The 18,796-nt window shown below is 36.3% G+C and overlaps 2 protein-coding genes across 7 annotated transcripts; both read left to right on the top strand.

Annotated features, from left to right (window-relative positions):
* The first annotated feature begins 4,442 nt into the window (after nucleotides 1-4,442).
* Nucleotides 4,443-7,883, top strand: LOC104428700 (probable indole-3-pyruvate monooxygenase YUCCA10). Its single transcript, XM_039299526.1, is given in 6 exon segments — nucleotides 4,443-4,755; nucleotides 4,758-5,050; nucleotides 5,695-5,928; nucleotides 6,064-6,168; nucleotides 7,690-7,753; nucleotides 7,756-7,883. Coding segments are annotated over 6 exon segments (1,137 nt in total).
* Nucleotides 7,884-10,228: 2,345 nt separating this feature from the next.
* LOC104428685 (pentatricopeptide repeat-containing protein At4g14190, chloroplastic) lies at nucleotides 10,229-16,831 on the top strand. Of its 6 annotated transcripts, none has more exons than XM_018866315.2 (5): nucleotides 10,229-10,707; nucleotides 11,415-12,902; nucleotides 14,904-15,140; nucleotides 15,294-15,415; nucleotides 15,564-16,831. In XM_018866315.2, the coding sequence occupies exons 1-2, from the start codon at nucleotides 10,297-10,299 to the stop codon at nucleotides 12,588-12,590; spliced, it is 1,587 nt and encodes a 528-aa protein (XP_018721860.2). In that variant the 5' UTR covers nucleotides 10,229-10,296; the 3' UTR covers nucleotides 12,591-12,902; nucleotides 14,904-15,140; nucleotides 15,294-15,415; nucleotides 15,564-16,831. The 6 variants fall into 6 exon arrangements, with proteins under 6 accessions (XP_018721860.2, XP_039156747.1, XP_039156746.1 ...); XM_039300813.1 differs by having other exon boundaries at nucleotides 14,904-14,968; XM_039300812.1 differs by having other exon boundaries at nucleotides 14,904-15,415.
* Nucleotides 16,832-18,796: the final 1,965 nt, after the last annotated feature.

Raw genomic sequence — 18,796 nt, forward strand, 5'->3', positions numbered from 1 at the left:
AAATTTAACTGGATCGTCATATTAGTTTATTTTTTTCATTAATTAAATATGAATATTTTGTTAGAATAAATGACTATCAAATGCAAATTGATGAAATTCAACTTAGAAAATAAAATATATAAATTATAAAGAAGTTATTTTTCAAACAAGTCACGTTCTTTTCTTTTTTTCAATTTTTTTCTTTCAAACTTATTTCAGTTGGACTTGGAAAATAGGAACTAAGACTACTTCAAATTATAGATGACTTATTATTAGGAGTCCATTTTTTTTTTATATAAATAACTTCATATGTGTACTTTCAACTCCATGTTTTTTTTCGCCATAGGACCTTTGTCGTCAAACAAAGACATTTGGAAACTACAATATATATATATAAACTATAATAAGATATTTAGTGGCAAAAAGCTTGCGGCAAATGTATGTTACTAAAGGTACAGTATATTTTGTTACATTAAGATTCCGTTTGTCTCGTGAAAAATTAATAATTTCTAAAATACTTTCATATAAATAATCATTTGTATCACATTAAATAATTAGTCAATGAAAAAATATTTTCATTGTTCACAATAATTTATATTTAAAAATTTTGACGGATGATAAGAATATTTTTCATTTCATATACGTAAGCAATACAAGTGATATTTTTAGAAAAATGTTTTCCAAATTATTCATTTTCGCAAAACAAATGACGCCTATGTATACAAATGAGAAATGGTTATATGATTGTCCTTAATCCAATATAAGAATAATAGCTTGTTTCAGGCCACGATATATAAAACAAATAACAAATAATTAGAAATTGTTGTGCGGTGTACTTCTTTAAAAAAGTTTGTGACTCAAAACATGTTGTTACTTTCACCATAACCCAAAGACTATTATGCTAGCAAAGCTTTACACAAATTACGCATGGATTTTGACCAAAAAAATATACACATGGATAATAAGTTTCTCCTAATCTACCATTAAATGCTTTCCGCAGCTAGGGTATTCAAGCTACTTAATAAAAGTTTCAAAGGCTAGTAATTGATTTCTAGAAGCAAATTTCCATGTATTATATTCTCAAATGTGCGGTGGTGCAGTATGTACGCATTTGCATATTCTCGTGGTGAGAAGATTAGACTCTGCAAAGTATCGAATGTGAACAAGCAAATACTTCATGAGATTGTACTTTTATGTATCGGATGTACGATTATCATTATATAATCAATCAATTACTTTGCCGGTGTAATATATGTCTTACTTTTGTTTGCGTTTGAATTCTAAAAACTATTACCCAGTAGATTTACTTCTTCATTTATGTTGTTACCACGTGCAAAAAAAAAAAAAAAAAAATGGTGATGTGAACAACCTCCATTAGAGGTCGGCTAGAGTGAGCGATAACCGAAGGTGGCGTTACAGTCGAGCTACTGAAGCGATGAAGAAATAGTGGTGGGATTTGGCCGCATCGACAATCGACCTCCAACTGAGGTTGGAGAAAAAACCAGGCGCAGAGCTGCCATGGCAGCACCGAGAATGGGCATATTGATGGCACCACCACCATCGGTTGTGGCCGGCGGTTACATCAAGCTTGAGCAACCGTGGAGATGGTGTACCCTGAGCTGGCAAGCTGCAAGCACGAAGAACAGGAGGAAAGAAAAAGAAGATGAAGAAACGAGAAGAAAGAAAAATATTGATTAACTATGTTAAATTGAATCGACAATCCTAATCAGCATTTTTGCTCAAGTTTTACTGAGTAATTAAAGCACAACGGTAAAAAACACATGATCTAATACTTCATTGAATAGAAGCCCCACATTCAATAATGTTCGAAATTGAGATTCTCAATTGAACAAATAAAAAGTTGAAATACATGATTTTGAAATGGCTAAAGTTCGGACTTGTGAGACCATCATCTCTACAATTAACCCTAAGTTTCATTAATGGAAACAGCTAAGCATCAGTAAACTTTGGTAAGAGTTTTTATATAACAAATCTACCATAAACACCAAGTCACGACTAGAGTCTCACCAGAATTATTTCATTACAACATTGCCTAGACGATCGTATCAAGTGAGAATTGAATATAAAATTAATGTTTCTTTGTGCGCAAAGTCTAAATTCTCGTCTAATCAACTAATCCCTTGAATTTTTTGCTATATAAGTATCGTGACAAACTAAAACCAGAAATGTTATCATGAAAAGGTTCTCCTATGTCTGCTACTTCTTTTTTCAAATTCTGAGAAGATTTTAAGATTTTGTAAGGAAAGTTTTAAGTATCTACATCGTAGTTAAGGCATATACCTTGTCTATCCTAGAACTTAGACATCCATAACTTTGAAGATATAACAAGATAGATTTTAAATAAAAAATTTGTTTCACATAAAGATCCTTGATTCATAATACTCTAATTTTAAGTGGTATTAATATCGTATGTAGTAGCTCTTATGAGGTAAAAGTAGACCAATAGAAAACAACATCAGAAATTACATAATATCGCCAATAAATACATAATAACATATGATGTAAAATTCTCATATCTAAATAACCGTTAGAAAGGTTGGATTTTCTTACGCTCTTAATGGACACATTTATACTCTCATTTTTATAAAAAAGAAGAGATAAAATAATTCTTTTTGATAGACTTTCAAATGTTTTGTTTTTGATTCGTGAAACGGTTCTTTGGGTTTGGCTACTCTAACAATAAATATCCATCTTTAGACACCAAAATGGTTTATCATGTTTTATGTCCTAAGAAGATATGCGTAATTCCGCTGGCAAGTGATCGGAGGATATGATTCCATGTACTAATTTTTCATTATACTCATCTTATTCAATCAAATATTCTCTGTTTTTTTTTTTTTTTTTTTTGGGTCTGAAACAGCACATATATTAAGTTCTCAGCATAGAAGTTACATTAAGTTCAGAATACACAATCTCCTGCAGAAAAGGAGGAGGATTAAGTTCAATCAAATATTCTCTGTTTGCCTTTGTCAAAGATAATAGTTAGTGTTACTCCTTTTGCATTGCAACCTTATTAAGTTAAATGATGTGCAAATCATTGAGCTTCCTTATGAAGTGGAAAGCTAGTCCAAAGCAAGAGCGCTTAAAGGTGTACCTACATATTCCAAGTACAAATCAAAATTTTATACCTTCTTAGAAATAATATAGTGGCCATTATGATTCAATGGACAACACTCTTTGAAACTATAATGAGATTAAAGATTGCGTAACATGACACGGCATCACTCTAAAAAAGAATCTAAGTATTGTTAGAAGTATTAGATTTATCTTGTCTTAGCGGATACAGTTTGATTCTCGTAGTGTAAAAGACGGCAAGATTTTCTTTATAACAGTATTATTTCAAGCTAACTAATTATGCAAGTCACGACAACAACACGAATCTTGAATAATATTATTTGTGCTCACACGTGAAAATTTTAACTATATCAAAATGGGGAATGATGCTTATGTATTTCAATACTTGACTAGTGTACATGATTACTACTAGACTGAGCATCATGCAAAGCAAGATAGCAGCAAATTGAGAATAAGTTGGAGATAAATTCAATAATGATGATGTACGGTGTTTATTTCCTTTTATTACCATGCATGCACAACGATTGATTGTATTGTCCCTTGTTAACACACAGAATCATAATCCTAGCGATTAAAGTGACAACTAGATTATATTAGTTCACTTGTTAGGGCCTCGCCATTGCAATTTTTTACTCAAGTAGATGTAGAGACATTCATCTTAGATTCTAAGACGCGTTCAAATGACTCTTGACCTATCGCATGTATATCCATTGCTCATGTTATATTATGTTGGTTCGTCCATGATAGGGTGCATTTAAAATGTACTCATTCGTCTTAGTATGATGTGAATGAGAAGGCACCCATTGAAGGAGTATAAATAGTTATCTTTTTTAAAGGAAGTATAAAAATGATAACTTCATAAAATAATCGACCGATGACAATATAACGTTTTGGAAATGAATGCTCTTCCTTTTTCTCTCTCATTTCATTAAGACGAACAAACAAAAAGGCTTATATTTCTATTTTGAGAAGACAAACGGCATTAATATTGTGGAACATGAATGCTTTCCTCGTGATTGTATTTGGAATATCGTGAAATCATATTGTTCGTCGTTCGCTTAATGAAGGAAAAAGTCGGGACAAAAGTTTATAAGGTCACCTAAGTTAGACCCAGCTCCATAACCGTCGCATTGCCTTTTTTGACATATAATCCTGAATTCAGGGCTTGTGTACATTTGTTTCCAAATGCACACCATGGAGAGCACAACGTAAGCGATCACCAACGATTTCTGGAAGGGAATGGCGTCAAGGAATCCCGTCTTCCTTCAACCATAAAAAGGAAAAACAACAAAACACTCATCAGTCATTACAGTCCAGGTTACAGATCATATAGAAATAGCTAGAGAAGAGAAAAACCGAGACTTAATATGGAGGAGGTTGTGGTCCTGATAGTAGGAGCTGGCCCTTCAGGCCTAGCGGTCTCCAACCGTTTATCTCACCTCTCGATTCCAAACATAGTTTTGGAGAGAGAGGACTGCAGTGCCTCGCTGTGGAGAAAGAGATCATACGATCGCTTGACCCTCCATCTTGCTAAGGAGTTTTGTTCACTGCCCTACATGCCCCATGCATCCTCGTCCTCCACCTTCATCCCCAGAAAATGCTTCATCGAGTACATTGACTCTTACATCTCGAGGTTCGGCATCGAGCCTCGGTACTGCCGTTCTGTCGAAGCGGCTTCGTATCAAACGAGGGGAAGTGGAAGGTCGAAGCCAGGAACACGTCGACCCAAGAGAAGGAGGTCTATGGGGCGCGGTTCTTGGTCGTTGCAACAGGCGAAAACAGCGAGGGTTTTATCCCCGAGTTGCCCGGGTTGGACGGTTTTGAGGGGAAGATCATCCATTCGAGTGAGTACAAATCCGGGAAAGATTATGAGAATAAAGAAGTTTTGGTGGTTGGCTGTGGAAATTCAGGGATGGAGATTAGCTATGATCTATCAAACTTTGGCGCTCGTACTTCCATTGTGATAAGGAACCCAGTATGACCTCCTTTCCATCTGCCTATTTTTCTGTTCTATCTTTTTTGCTTCATTTTTTCTCAGTACGTGATCACGTGCAATTTTTTTTTTTTTTTTTTAATTTTGCCCAGTCTTTTTTTACTTTTAACATGCTCTTGCATACAGTAGAAATGGCCGCTGTAATGTTTCCATCTTCCTATTGTTCTGTTCTCGATCTTTTTTGCTTCATTTTTTAGAATTACTTGATTTTATTCATTTTATTTATTTTGCCCAGTCTTTTTTTTCCTTTTAACATGCTCTTGCAAACAGTAGAAATGGCCTCTGTAATGTTTCCACTTGCATTTATAAGGATAATTAATGCCCAATACCATCTTGATCTTGTCATTTAAACCTTCTTAATGAGCTTTTGAGCCTCAATTTGGCACGGGATTGCGAAATCTCAGTAAGTATCTATTATTTATGGTAAAGGCATAGCTGGTTTACGGTGAACAACATCTAGTGATAATTAAAATGTTTCGTTTATTGCTAAACTAATCATATATAGGTTAATCAAAAGAACAATTTCAATCACATAATAATTTGGTCCATCCCTCAACTTTTTGAGAGAAGGGGAGGGGAGTAAAAGGGACAATAATCTACTAATGTAATTATGCAACCTGTTGCAGTTTCATGCGCTCAACAAGGAAATGGTTTACATCAGAATGTTATTATCTAAATATGTCCCGATGATGATCACTGATGCTGTGACGACGTTTCTTGGAAAGTTTTGGTATGGCGATTTGACTAGGTATGGGATACATCAATTGACTAAAGGTCCATTTCAACTAAAAGTGGCCACTAGAAAAACTCCGGTGATTGATGTCGGCACGATTAAGAAGATCCAAAGTGAAGATATTAAGGTAAAAGCTACATATAATAGTGATTATTTGTCCATGTTTATTTATGTCAATCATGCAAAGCTCAAGTGTTTACTGATCATTTATGTTTTAACATTAATAATCACGGTAGCCTTAATCTTTTTGATCTTTCAACAGGTTCTTCCCGAAATAGTGAGGATTAATGGTAATAATGTGGTGTTTGAGAACAGCTTCATTAAGCGATTTGATGACATTATCTTTGCAACAGGCTACAGGAGTACTGTAAATTACGGAAAAGAACACTTCAAGTGCCATAACTTTGGCCAAAGGGACACTTAAGTGCCATAACTTACGAAAGGTACACTTAAGTGCCACATTCGAAGAAAAACAGATCACTTAAGTGCCACTCTAGCCAAAGTTCGGCCAAAACGCCAACGTGGCGTTTTTCCGCGAAGCGCGCTCAAAACGACATCGTTTTGCACGGCCGACGTGGCTAAAACGGCGTCGTTTTGGGCGATGTGGTAAAAAAATTTAAAAATTAATTAAATTAAATTTAGTTAAAATATTTAAAAATAATAATTTTAAAATTAAATTTAGTTGAAATATTAAAAAAATTAATAATTAAAATTTAAAAAAAATTTAAAAAAAAAAAAAAGAGGGGGAGGCGGTTGAGGGATTAGCCCTCGCCGCCGCCGCCGGAAGGGTTGGCGATGGCGGGGGAGGGTCGGCCGGGGTCGCCGGCCCCGGCCGTGGCTCGGCGACCCCGGCGACCGACGGCGAGGGCCGCGACCCTCCCCAAATCGTGGCGAGGGCTCGCGCCTCGCCCAGATCCGGCGAGGGTCGGCGGCCCTCGCTCGGCCAGGCCAAGGGCCGCCGACCCTTGCCGGATCTCGGGCGAGCGCCGCTGCGACCCTCCCCGCCGTCGCCGGCCCTTCCCGGCGGCGACGGGGGCGGCGGGCGGCCGAGGGCTAATCCCTCACCGCCTCCCCACTTTCCTTTTTTATTTTTTTTAATTTTTTAATTATTAATTTTTTAATATTTCAACTGAATTTAATTTTAAAATTATTAATTTTAAATATTTTAAATAAATTTAATTAAATTAATTATTTTATTTTATTTTTGCCACGTCAGCCCAAAATGATGCCGTTTTGGCCACGTCGCCGTGCAAAACGGTGTCGTTTTTGGGCTCGGTTTGCCGGAAAAGTGCAACGTCGATATTTTGGCCAGATTTGTACTCAAGTGATCCATTTTACTCCGATTTTGACACTTAAGTGTACCTTTCGTAAGTTATGGCACTTAAGTGTCCCTTTGGCCAAAGTTAAGGCACTCCAAGGGTCTACTGCAAATCACTGGCTCAAGGTTGGTCCAAGCAACTAACATAGCGCCACGATACTTAGTTTATAGCATTGAATTTCATGTATAGACAGTTTTTCATGAAACCCAAGATGCACTAATAATGCCACTAATGAACTAGAGAACGTAAGGATAACTACAAATGATTAGTAAAATCCGTTCCCTAAAAATATTATAATCAGGCATTTTTGCAGGCTACTCCTTCTCATGAAGGAAACCATATCTATTTACATTTTTCAGCCTTTTGGAAAGGATATAGGATTTGCTTTGGAGATCCAAATACGAGGAGTTTAAGGTTAATTAACTCTAATGATTTGTGGTATACTATATAAGTAGTTGAAAATTAATTATGATAATTTGTCTTATATTGAATCAGAAGATTGAAGTTATTGTGTTATTCACTCTCTCATACTTTCTAACCGAAGGAACGCATTTGTGGAACACGTGTAGGATTACGAATACATCATGAACAAAGATGGGACGCCGAAACGCCCGTGGCCACATCACTGGAAGGAGGGAATGGCATTTATTGCGCCGGTTTCTCAAAGCAAGGATCGGCGGGGATCGCAAAAGACTCGATGGCCATAGCCAGTGATATCGATGAAGTACTAAACGGAATGAAGGGGAAGACTAAAGTCAACTAATGAAATTCTTCTCACTCTATCTCTATCTATCTGCATTGTGTGTCTGTCTATTTACATTTATAGTTCTTATAATGTTGCTATTGTCACCTGGTTTGAAGTTTGGAATGTATAGATAGGACGCATCTGAATGTGGACGCAAGCTCCAAAACTCGCTGTGAGTTCTAGGGCTTCTATTATGTTTAGGGATGAAAGTTCTCTTGCATGCTTGGATGCATGCTTTGTTACTGGTATGTAATGGTGATCCATGTTTTATTCAGCAATGAACAATGGAGTCCAGTGCTAGTCAAAGCTAATCTTTGGAGCTTCATGTTGTGGGATTTGATCTCTCTCATATTCTAGCTCTTTTAGAATATGACTGGATAAACAATTTGATGCAAGAAGGTTTATTGGTTACAATGCGTACATGCAGCTGTCTGTAGTCATGTAAAAGTGGGTTCTGCTCCAGTTTGTGAGGGTCACATATTTTGAGAACACAATACAGTATTAGAATTAGATATTTCAGTGGTAAGTAATTTTTTCCCTTTCAAGGTCCTCTATAAAAGGAGGAAAACTATTCTATGCTTCTATAATAGATTTTATTTGCTTCTAAATAGTGAGACTTTTTTTTTTTTTTTTTTTATGAAAAATGGTCGAAGCTAAATAGAAACATGTAACATCATAAATCTAGTATCTCTATTTTATCACGTAATGAGAAATTTGTTTTTTGGTCCACACCTAATGAGAAATCTTAATTAGAAAACTCATCACCTCAAATCCTCAAATACTAGTTCTAGTGGCTATTTGTATTCCCACGAAAAGAGCATTACCAAAGTCAAAAAGGCTATGTTTGATTATCCGAATTTCTAGCCGGGATAGAATTGGATAGTATAAAATATGAAATCTAAGGGATTTTGATATATCATATCTATTGTTTGATTATTATAATAATAAAGTCGAATATATTCACATCATATTATATATATTATTTGGTATAAACGCCTATATAAATCACAAAGTTTATAAACGGAGATAGTAAAAATTTCTCGCAACGCTCCCATCTATTTTATTTTTATTTTATTTTCCTCTATTTTTAATTAATTTCTTTTTTTATTTCTTTCTTCCCCTTCCATCATTATCTAATAAATTTTTATTAAATAGAAAATTGTACAAATATAACTAAAATACTAAAACACCTAACATATGTAATATATATATATATATATATATATATATATATATTGAACTATATTATAAGATAGAATTAAATTCAAATATATAAATAAAAATAAGATCAAATTAAAAAATAAAATTTTATTTTTTGTTATTTTGAATTTCTTATATTAGAATGTAAATGTTATCTAATAATTTTAATTTTTTAATATAAGAAAATTGTTATTTGAGAAAAAAATTCCTATTATGAATATTAAAAATCATATCCATCTTTATCCCACATTCTAGAGATAATTTTATCCAATTTATTATATGACTTTATTCTATCTTGAGCAAGCATTAAATGCATAATGTGATAGATTTTATTATATCCTAAATTTTATCATAACTGCCAAATACAACCAAAGGGATTTGCAAGATAATTTTGGTGACTGTTTATTGTGCCTTGAAAATATATTTTACTAAAAATTAATGCTTTAAATCGGGATTAATGCACTAAGAAACCTAAAACTTGTTGTGGAATTATAATTGAGTCCTAAACTTTTCATATATTGCATTCAAATCATAAAACTTGTAACGTTGATGCAATTAAGTTCTCTATTCAAATTAATAGGGAAAATTGATGAGGTGACTTTATTTGTTGATAAGTGCCTGTTTACTTAGCTGAGTCGTCTATGGTGCATGAAAATGACATTGTTTCTTCCCTTTTAACCAATCAAAATGGTGTCGTCTTGTAATTACATCTGTGGAATTTTATCTTGATCCATCAAGCATCCCTTATACCATGTAGGAATCACCAATTAATAGTTGGTCTTGATTCGAGATTTCAACAAAATCGTGGATGAGAATGCAATGAAAGTGAATTAAATATTCACTTAAATATAAATGGGATGGGTTAAATCACTAATACAAAGTACACGAATGAAAATTGATCATTTCAAAAGTATAAGACTAAACATGTATTCTAATTTGAAAGCTTAAGTGAGCGACACATATCCATGGTCAGATCTAGCTTAACAAATTCCGATAAACATTAGCTGGAAACACAGAGGAAGGACTTACTTAATACCTCTTTAATTTCTTTATCAAATAAAAATTAAGTGTATATAATACAGCATATAAAATAAAAAAATAAAAATAAAAGAACTTGTATTCAATTATACCTTTGAGAAGAGAGAGAAATGATTATGGAGTTTCAAGATATGATAAGGGACTGAAGAGCAGAGGAAGAAGTCTCAGAGAAACGGACGGCCAAACGCCAAACATGGAGGCCGCCATCAAGTTCCAAATCCATGGCGGCATCGGCGCCGCCCTCTCGCTCGCGCTCGCAGCTCCCAAACCCCACACAAGGCGACCCACAAGCCTCGCCGTCCACGGCGGCGGCAACGGCGGCGGCGGCGGCATCTGCGGCGGCAAGAAGTCGAGATCCCCGGACACCCGTTTCCGGTCCCGCCACGAAATCGAAGCCCCGCGTCGCGGCTCCGCGCAACACAGGGCGATCCTCGTGGAGGCCTTCCACGAGCACCGGAGGCTCAACGCGCTGCTCCAGAGGCTCGGCGAGGAGGGCTCTTGCCCTCTGCGGCTGCTCGAAGGCGATGGAGATTGGACGCGGGACCAGTTCTGGGCCGTGGTCAAGTCCCTGCGGCACGCTTCGAGGTCCCATGAAGTTCTCAAGGTATCGTGCGGCTCTGTTTCTTGACAAGTTTCGACCTTTGAGTTCGCGGAGCTTTTCTGGTTGGTTTAGAGTTTGGTGCTTTAGTAGAATCTTCCTATGGTGCCGTGTGTTTTGGTTGCTGAGAGATAAAAATGAGGAAATGGGCAATGAGGATTTGACGTGGAGTTGAATTACATGGCTATTTGTAGTGAATCGTCGCTTCCATAATCCAACTCCTACTTCTACTGTGACAAGAGGATGTGATTACTGCTTGAATGTTTCCTTAGGCTTTGAATATGGCAGTTGTGATACTTGGGCTTGTAGTGGATCTAGCCCTTCACTTATCTATAGTTGGTAAGCCAATGAATAACTTAATTATAAAAAAACTGATGGCAGTCCAATGCGATGCGTTCACTTGGTCGGGGATAATATTCTGATTGGTGCTATGATGTAGAAATTTTTTATTTCGATTTTAGTTTTTGTTGGGGGCGACAAAATAGAAACTATGTAAAAGGTGAAGCCTTTTGCTATAATTGTGCAACACTTCCCACAATACCAATTGGAATTGTACAGTCATGAAAAGATGCCATGTGAATTAGAGTGCTTCAATGATTTGTAAGGGTCTTTAGTGTTCGAGAATATTGTCATCTTCCCTTTTCCTGCACTTTTTGAGGTACTAACTTTTTACGACCTTTGGAGAAATAGTCTAATCATGATCTGGTTTATAGGTATTTGATATGTGGAAGGCCAGAAAACCGTCTCGTGTTACTGAGTTCAACTATGAGACGATAATACTGTTGTTATGTGAAGAGGGTCTGATGGATGACGCAGTTTCAGCATTTCAAGAAATGAAAAATAACAATCTGAGTACTTCTGTAGATATATACAATGGAATAGTCCATGGATATGCCAACAGAGGGAACTTTGATGATGCATTATTGTTTCTTGACAAAATGAGAGAAAATGACTTGGGCCCTGATAACAAGACCTATAATGGGCTAATCCGAGCATATGGAAAATATAAAATGTATGATGAGTTGGGAATGTGTGTAAAGCAAATGGAATTAAACAGATGTTCGCCTGACCATGTCACTTATAATTTGCTTATCCGAGAGTTTTCTCGTGCTGGGTTACTTCAACAGATGGAGAAACTGCAGCGAACAATGTTTTCTAGGAGAATGTATTTGCAGCCATCATCTCTGGTATCAATGCTCGACGCATATGCCAACTTTGGTGTTTTAGCTAAGATGGAGAAGGCTTACATAAGGGTTTTGAACGCGAAAATTCCCCTAAAGGAGGATCTTATCAGAAAATTGGCTGGAACTTATATAGAGAACTACATGTTTTCTAGGCTGGATGATCTGGGATGCCATTATTCTTCAAGTAGTGGTAGTGATCTTCCTTGGTTCTTGCGGCTCCTTTCTAATGCTTGTCTTTTGAGTATCAAAGGCATGGACTTGGTTGTCGGGGAAATGGAAGAAGCGGGAGTTCCTTGGAGCATGACACTTTCAAACACTGTTTTTCTGGCCCTTTTGAAGATGAAACATTTTAAGCACCTGAGAACTTTACTCTTGAGGCTGCCAGCCGAAGGATTGAAACCCGATATTGTGACTGTTGGGGTATTATTAGATGCAAACCGAATTGGTTTCGATGGATTTCCAATTTTAGATGCATGGAGAAGGCTGGGATTCCTCTACAGGGATGTGGAGATGGAAACCGACCCTCTGGTTCTCACTGCATTTGGTAAAGGGCATTTCTTGAGGAGTTGTGAAGATATCTACTACTCCTTTGAACTTGAAAACAGAGCAAAGACTAGGTGGACCTACAACACTCTTATTGATTCGGTATCAGAGCTGTGGAAGGCAGACTCTTTTAAAACCAGTAAATGCAGTGTGAAGTTATAATGTCCCTTCAAGGTTGATCTATGAAAATTTTGGTACAGAGAGATTTTGAAAGGGACAGAATTCTTTTGCTTGAAACAGAGGATTCTGGAAAAGCACTTCCAGTAGCCGCTTCAGAAAATCGATTGCAAATTGCTTTATTCATGATCAAGATAATCAACCACGAGGCTCCAAAAATTGGAAATCAGCACAATCTACCTGAGTTATCATGGACATTAGGAAGGCAAAAATTTGTGGATTGGCAGAAGTTGTATCTGTTCAATTCCACAGTGCTGATTAAATCCATTTGGAAGGACACTCGAGGGAAAAAAAATGGTATGTCACCTTTCTGAGTATTATAACTCCCTTAATCTTTTACATGTCTAGAGATTCAAAGCACGATTAGCTCCTCTTTGCATGTTGGTTTGGTTAGGAAATCTACCAGATAATACCTCGTTGAACGCGTTTTTCTTTTATCTCTTTTGGGAGAACTAGCAACTGAAGTAGCTCTTTGCAGTACTAAATGCTTTCTGAAAAGTCCTCTATACCTGTGGCTATATAAGAAACTAAACACCAGGTAGGTACTCCGTGTTATCCCAATTCAACCACTCTTCCTCAAGATAAGTACAATTAGAATCCTAACTCTAATTTGAAATTCCAAAATTCATTTTTAAACAATATTTAATTGGAAGAAGGATGGTTGGTACAGTGAGATTGTGGAACTAATCATGCCTTTATGTGTATCGTTGAAGCTTGGTCACTTTCAGCTGGCTATCTTAGTCTTGAAAAAATTGCCGGTACCCACTATGTCAACGTCCTAATAGCCAATATTACACGTTTTTCTTGGGTTTAAGAAGGGACATGTTCTAAATAATATGGACTATAGTGAACTATGGTGAGCATAAATAAAATTCACAGATCTGGAAAACTATGACAACTCTACAATTACATATGTTTTTCTGAAAAGCGTTACTCCCTTTTCTTTTATAATGTATTTAATAACATAATCATGCACAGCAGTCTCATGGATTATGGATATCAAACTTCGTTTTTCATCTATATGGCAATTGATTTTATCCTAGCTAAAAAGAAAGAGAGAAAAGCACCTAATTGAAATTTCCAATATACAAGATGGGTAATAAGTAACATTTATTGTCAATCCCTATTTTTGATGGCTTATTTATCGCATTGACACGTCCTATAAAATGGTCAAAGGACAGCCAACATGCAGACTTTGCATGTGAATTTACCATTATATCAATGTTTTAAGAGCAATGCTGAAAAAAAAAGTCCAAGTAGCACATACCTAAATAATACCATATTGGATAAATTCTCAATTTCTATATCCAATCATAATCTAAATGCATATCCTTTGTGTGTAAAGATAGAATCATTTCTAACTCTTGCTAGCAAGGATAATATTAGTATATAGATTGACTCGTAAATGGTGTAACTGGGTTTGATGTAAAGGTGCATTCGAATAGTCAAATTGAATATGAATTAGAGAAAGTTAAGGTAGAAAATTAATTTTGTAACCCTAGAAAGCCCAATCATCTAGCTTGACTAATATGGAATGAAAAATGTGAAAACATGCCAGAGAACCATATCCCATACTGACTAGGACATCTAATATACAAACTAGCTTATTTGGGACTTCTCCACAGAAATTAGCTTGGGTTAAGTCATTACCAACTCTCCCTCAGGCAGTGGTGAAGCAATGAGGAAGCGATGCCAACATTAAGCATACATAATTCAGGGCAGAAAGGAACAATCTGTATCATCATAGCTTGAGGTTTTAGATGATTTGTGGAATCTATCCATAGCATATCTTATGGTGTTCGGGTGTACTTCTCTCCAATTGACTTTTTCCATTGAGAAGTAATAACTCCTCACTAGACCTCTTAACATACCTTTTCTACTCTTGGCCATTCTGGACAATTGCGTTTTTTGGAAATAAGTGATATGCTGCATATCGTTTCTAAACCGTTAATTTTGAGAAACTAGAGATTTAAAGGCTTTTTCTATGGTGAATCTTTAAGATATGAATTGCTCCCCTTAAATTGTTTGTTGAACTCAAAAAGGTGGTAGCAGAAAATTTTCTTGGACATATGGAAATTATTAAATAAAGTATAATGTGTTAGTGTTATGGTTGAAAACCTGATGCTGTAATTGTTATGAGGTTGATGTACAGTCAGACCGTTTTCAAATACTAAGCATGATTACATAGAGTTGCTTTCTAAGTAAGGCTTGCCATGACGGTTCTCTTGATAAGTTAATATCCATCACAAACAGTCAACAGTTCCACTACTTACATTTAGCTTACTTTCTGTTTTGCAGTGCCTTAGCATCTAATCTGGATGAGATTAAAAAGAGGCACATTCTGATGTGTGAAGCTATACTGGGTAAGCAAGAAGTTGTTACTCTGGTTCTGGGGAACCCCTGCCTAGCTCTATTGGATACAACTCTAGGGTTGATAACCTTTTCTAACCATAGAAGTACATAGACTGTTTCCCTCTCGTGAGTACCCATGTCCTTTCCAAATACATAAGTTTCCAAGCTCCACTAATAAGGATGGTGAGCTGCAATCTCTATGCTTGTCACATTGATTTGATTAAAATTGAATGATTTTTCATTTGAGAAACCTCTAAACAATAATCCTTTTTTGGCCAATAGATTACACCACTTGTTTGAGACATTTGTTTATCTTGCATATCCTCCCTTGTGCAGTTATACCAGTTATCTTGCTCGTGGGACAATGGCCACCTGGAATAAGTTTATTAGCTGCATTGTTGAATTTACTAGGTAACTGGCAAATGGAACTAATAGCCAAGTTTCATGAAGATTCTTATGTAAGTATCTTTAAGATATGATGGTTTTTCATTGATGGCAACTATTAGCAAGCAACCTTCGAGTTTTTCTTAAGGTGTTATTGGCATCTGAAAAGGTAATTTGGTCTTTTAACAAATTCCTCTAATTTGCTCTCCTCAATGGTTTTAGGAACATGCACCTCATTCAACACCTTCGAAAGTGCATTCTTATGTTTCTTTGAGGATCGAAATAAGTCCAATAAGGAAATATGCACGGTTATATTTCTCAGTTGATCCACCACGCCCATGCTGATTGCGAAGCGTATGATTGCCAAGGAGATCCCACGTGAGAGTCCCCTGATGTTCGTTGGCTTGGACCCTTCGAACACTTGTGATTTCCATATGGGAGAAAAGCGCCATACCACTGACAATTGTCTGGTACTGAAAGCCAAAGTTCAAGACCTCATGGATAATGGAGTGCTTTCATTGTGCAACAGAATTCCCTCCCTAATCGTGCTGGTGGGGTGAATCCCATATTGGGAGAGGCGTAACATGTTCCAAAGGTGTTTAAGATTGACTTTGCTGCGGTGTATGGTATACATATTCAACTGGGGCACTACCCAAGCAGGGACAAGCTCTCATTAGAGGAAAAGTTGGAGCATATCCAAAGGATGACTCCATTTGGCATTATTAGATGCATTGATGAGAAGGAGATAGTTGCTACCATGAATCCCGTTGTAAATGATTTGTCCACAAAAGACTCCTTTACACGCGTGGGCAGAGGTAGATAATGTAAGGCCACTAGTCATTGACCTCCTATCTGAAGAATCCTCTTGTATGGAGATGGAAGGAAGTGGAATGAAGCCTGTGGTCATCGAGCGGTCGCCTTTAGACAATGATCAGATGATTATCATGGAATTATCACTCCCTAGTGTTATGGAACTGAAGATGTTGATGCCGTGATTCAATCAGGATGATGTTACGCAATTGCCGAAGTTGTGGAGAAAAGGCCCACAAGCAAAGATGCAATACCCACGAAAATTTTCTCATTGGACTTATTTCATTTCTCAGAGGAACATGAGAATGCACTTTTGAAGGTGTTGAACGAGGTGCATGTTCCCGACACCATCGGCGAGAGTAAATTAGAGGAATTTGTTAGAAGAAAATCGCCTTTTCAGATGAGTGTTCCCGACAGCCATGCATAGGCTTTGTGTACTGGATCTGATATGTGGCGTCTCGAGTTTGGTTTGGCAGGTCGGTTAAGCCAGGTCAATAGAGGTGGATTGAGTGTAGTAGTCGATTTTGTTAAGCTTGCTGCAAAGCCTGGCATGCATCGTTGGTTATTGGCGAACAAGTGAGTTTCCTTGGTGTACTGGACTTGGAAAAACTGTCGCATATCTTTTGTTATGTAATGAATGCATTTGATCTCTTGTTGGAAAGGAAAAGAAAACTTTGTAAGTTATCTATGCTTTCCCTCCATTCTCTCTCCATGCCAAACTCAAAGGTTCTATGTTATTCTAACTTGTAAACTTAAGACAACCCTACTTGTAGAGTGGCATTTTCCAAATAAATATTGATTAGTTACTTAAGAGTTGATCATTTAAAAACAATCGAACAAAGGTCGGCAAGTATATCAAATAAGAGTGGATGACAAAAAATTAGTGGGTAACTTGATCATAAAGAAGAATTGATACGTCATTTAAATTAAGATTGGTAATTAGACATGGAAGATGGTAAAATTGACCACTTTGGTATATTGCACGAATAATTGTTGCTAGGTTATTATGAAAGTTGGTAACTTTACAAAATACATCGTTATATAAGCTGGTAACTTAGAGACAACCAGATACATTTTAAAATTTAATAAAAGGGCCGTTAAATTACCGACAAATCATGGAAAGAAATTTTTTGCTTACTCTTTTGAATAACAAAATATTGGAAACTGACTGACCTTTTCAGAAGTTCGTGTAGATACCTAACTTGATACTAAGGTTTTGACCCAAATTTGATGGAGAAGTTTACTTCGTCAAAAGTTCAATCGAGAAGCACAATTGAGTTCTGCTCATCAGGAGCTTCCTATTATTTTTTGGTAAAGATCAGGAGCTTCCTATTATTTGTTCATGTTTCGTGCCACTTTTTCGATTTCGCACCACTTTTTTTTCTTATTTTGATAGATTGGTAATTTCAATTGAAGAGTTAAATATATTTCTACTTTGGAACGAAAAAAATTTCAGACACTTTTTCATATTATTTTATTATAAATATTTCGGGCAAGGTCGGGCCATTCAAATTATTTTTGTAAAAGCAGAGAAATATTCCACTAGCTATTTTTGCGGGGGTTTGGCGATGGACATATTAATTTTGTGATGCGTGATTTTTTTTCTCTTAATGTTTTTAGTTATTTAAACCTATCTTCACACTCCTCACATAATAAATATATTCGAATTAAATAGATATACCTAGCTACTCATATAGCAAGAACTCGAATATATATTTTATTAAGTGGAGCAAGGCTACCTAGCTAGAAGGACTGTTGGCCAAACCTAATTGGGCTCGAGGAAACCTGATTTGGCTCGTGAACATATTACATGTATTTTTGTTGATAGGTAGGCTCGAACGACAAGTCAAGTCAATTTGATAACTCGACTCAATCTGACCTTCCCATTGATCTCTAATATTTCATAAATAAGTAGCGAATCAATTAAATTGAATATTTAATCAAGCTAATTGATACGTAATTAATAATGAATTATAATTGATATGGGAGTACAAACTAACGATTTTGCACATATAAATACAGATTTGATACTTATCTTTTTATGCTTTTGCTTGGTCTTGTCAAATTTGTCACTCATTTGGCTTTCCCTTTTTTGGACTGATTTTGAGAATCGCACGCAAGACCGGCCTAGCAAATCGGAAATAAGGACGATTCTTGTTCTTCTATCATATCGTGTTGAAATAAGGGCATAACACAAGTATGTTCAACTTGAAAATGACATAGCTCAACAAGCATGATTATTGAACATGTCTAGTATCTACATGATATGAATGTTCTCTTAATTACAACTGCTTATATATTACTATGCCATAAATACATTTATGCACGATTAATCTCGTGTTAATACTTTTTAACACGTTTCTAAGTAACATGAGTAATTTCTCTTCACATTAATCTAAGACACGCTATTGAGTAAATTTTTCCTTATGTTCAACGACTCGTGTATCTACCGATATGTCTTTATCTGATTTTTATTACACCGACTTATATTCTCATAAATTTGAGGTGAGAAAAGTCGTACCGAATATAATACGGCATAGCCATGTCATATCATGTGAAAAGACAAATCCCTTGATACCGGATTTAGTTGGTCTTACCGCGTCCCGTGCGGCAGGATCACGGGCCCTAATTTGGAATTGGATTCT

The sequence above is a fragment of the Eucalyptus grandis genome, chromosome 8 (assembly GCF_016545825.1).
Source record: "Eucalyptus grandis isolate ANBG69807.140 chromosome 8, ASM1654582v1, whole genome shotgun sequence".
NCBI classification, from domain to species: Eukaryota; Viridiplantae; Streptophyta; class Magnoliopsida; order Myrtales; family Myrtaceae; genus Eucalyptus; species Eucalyptus grandis.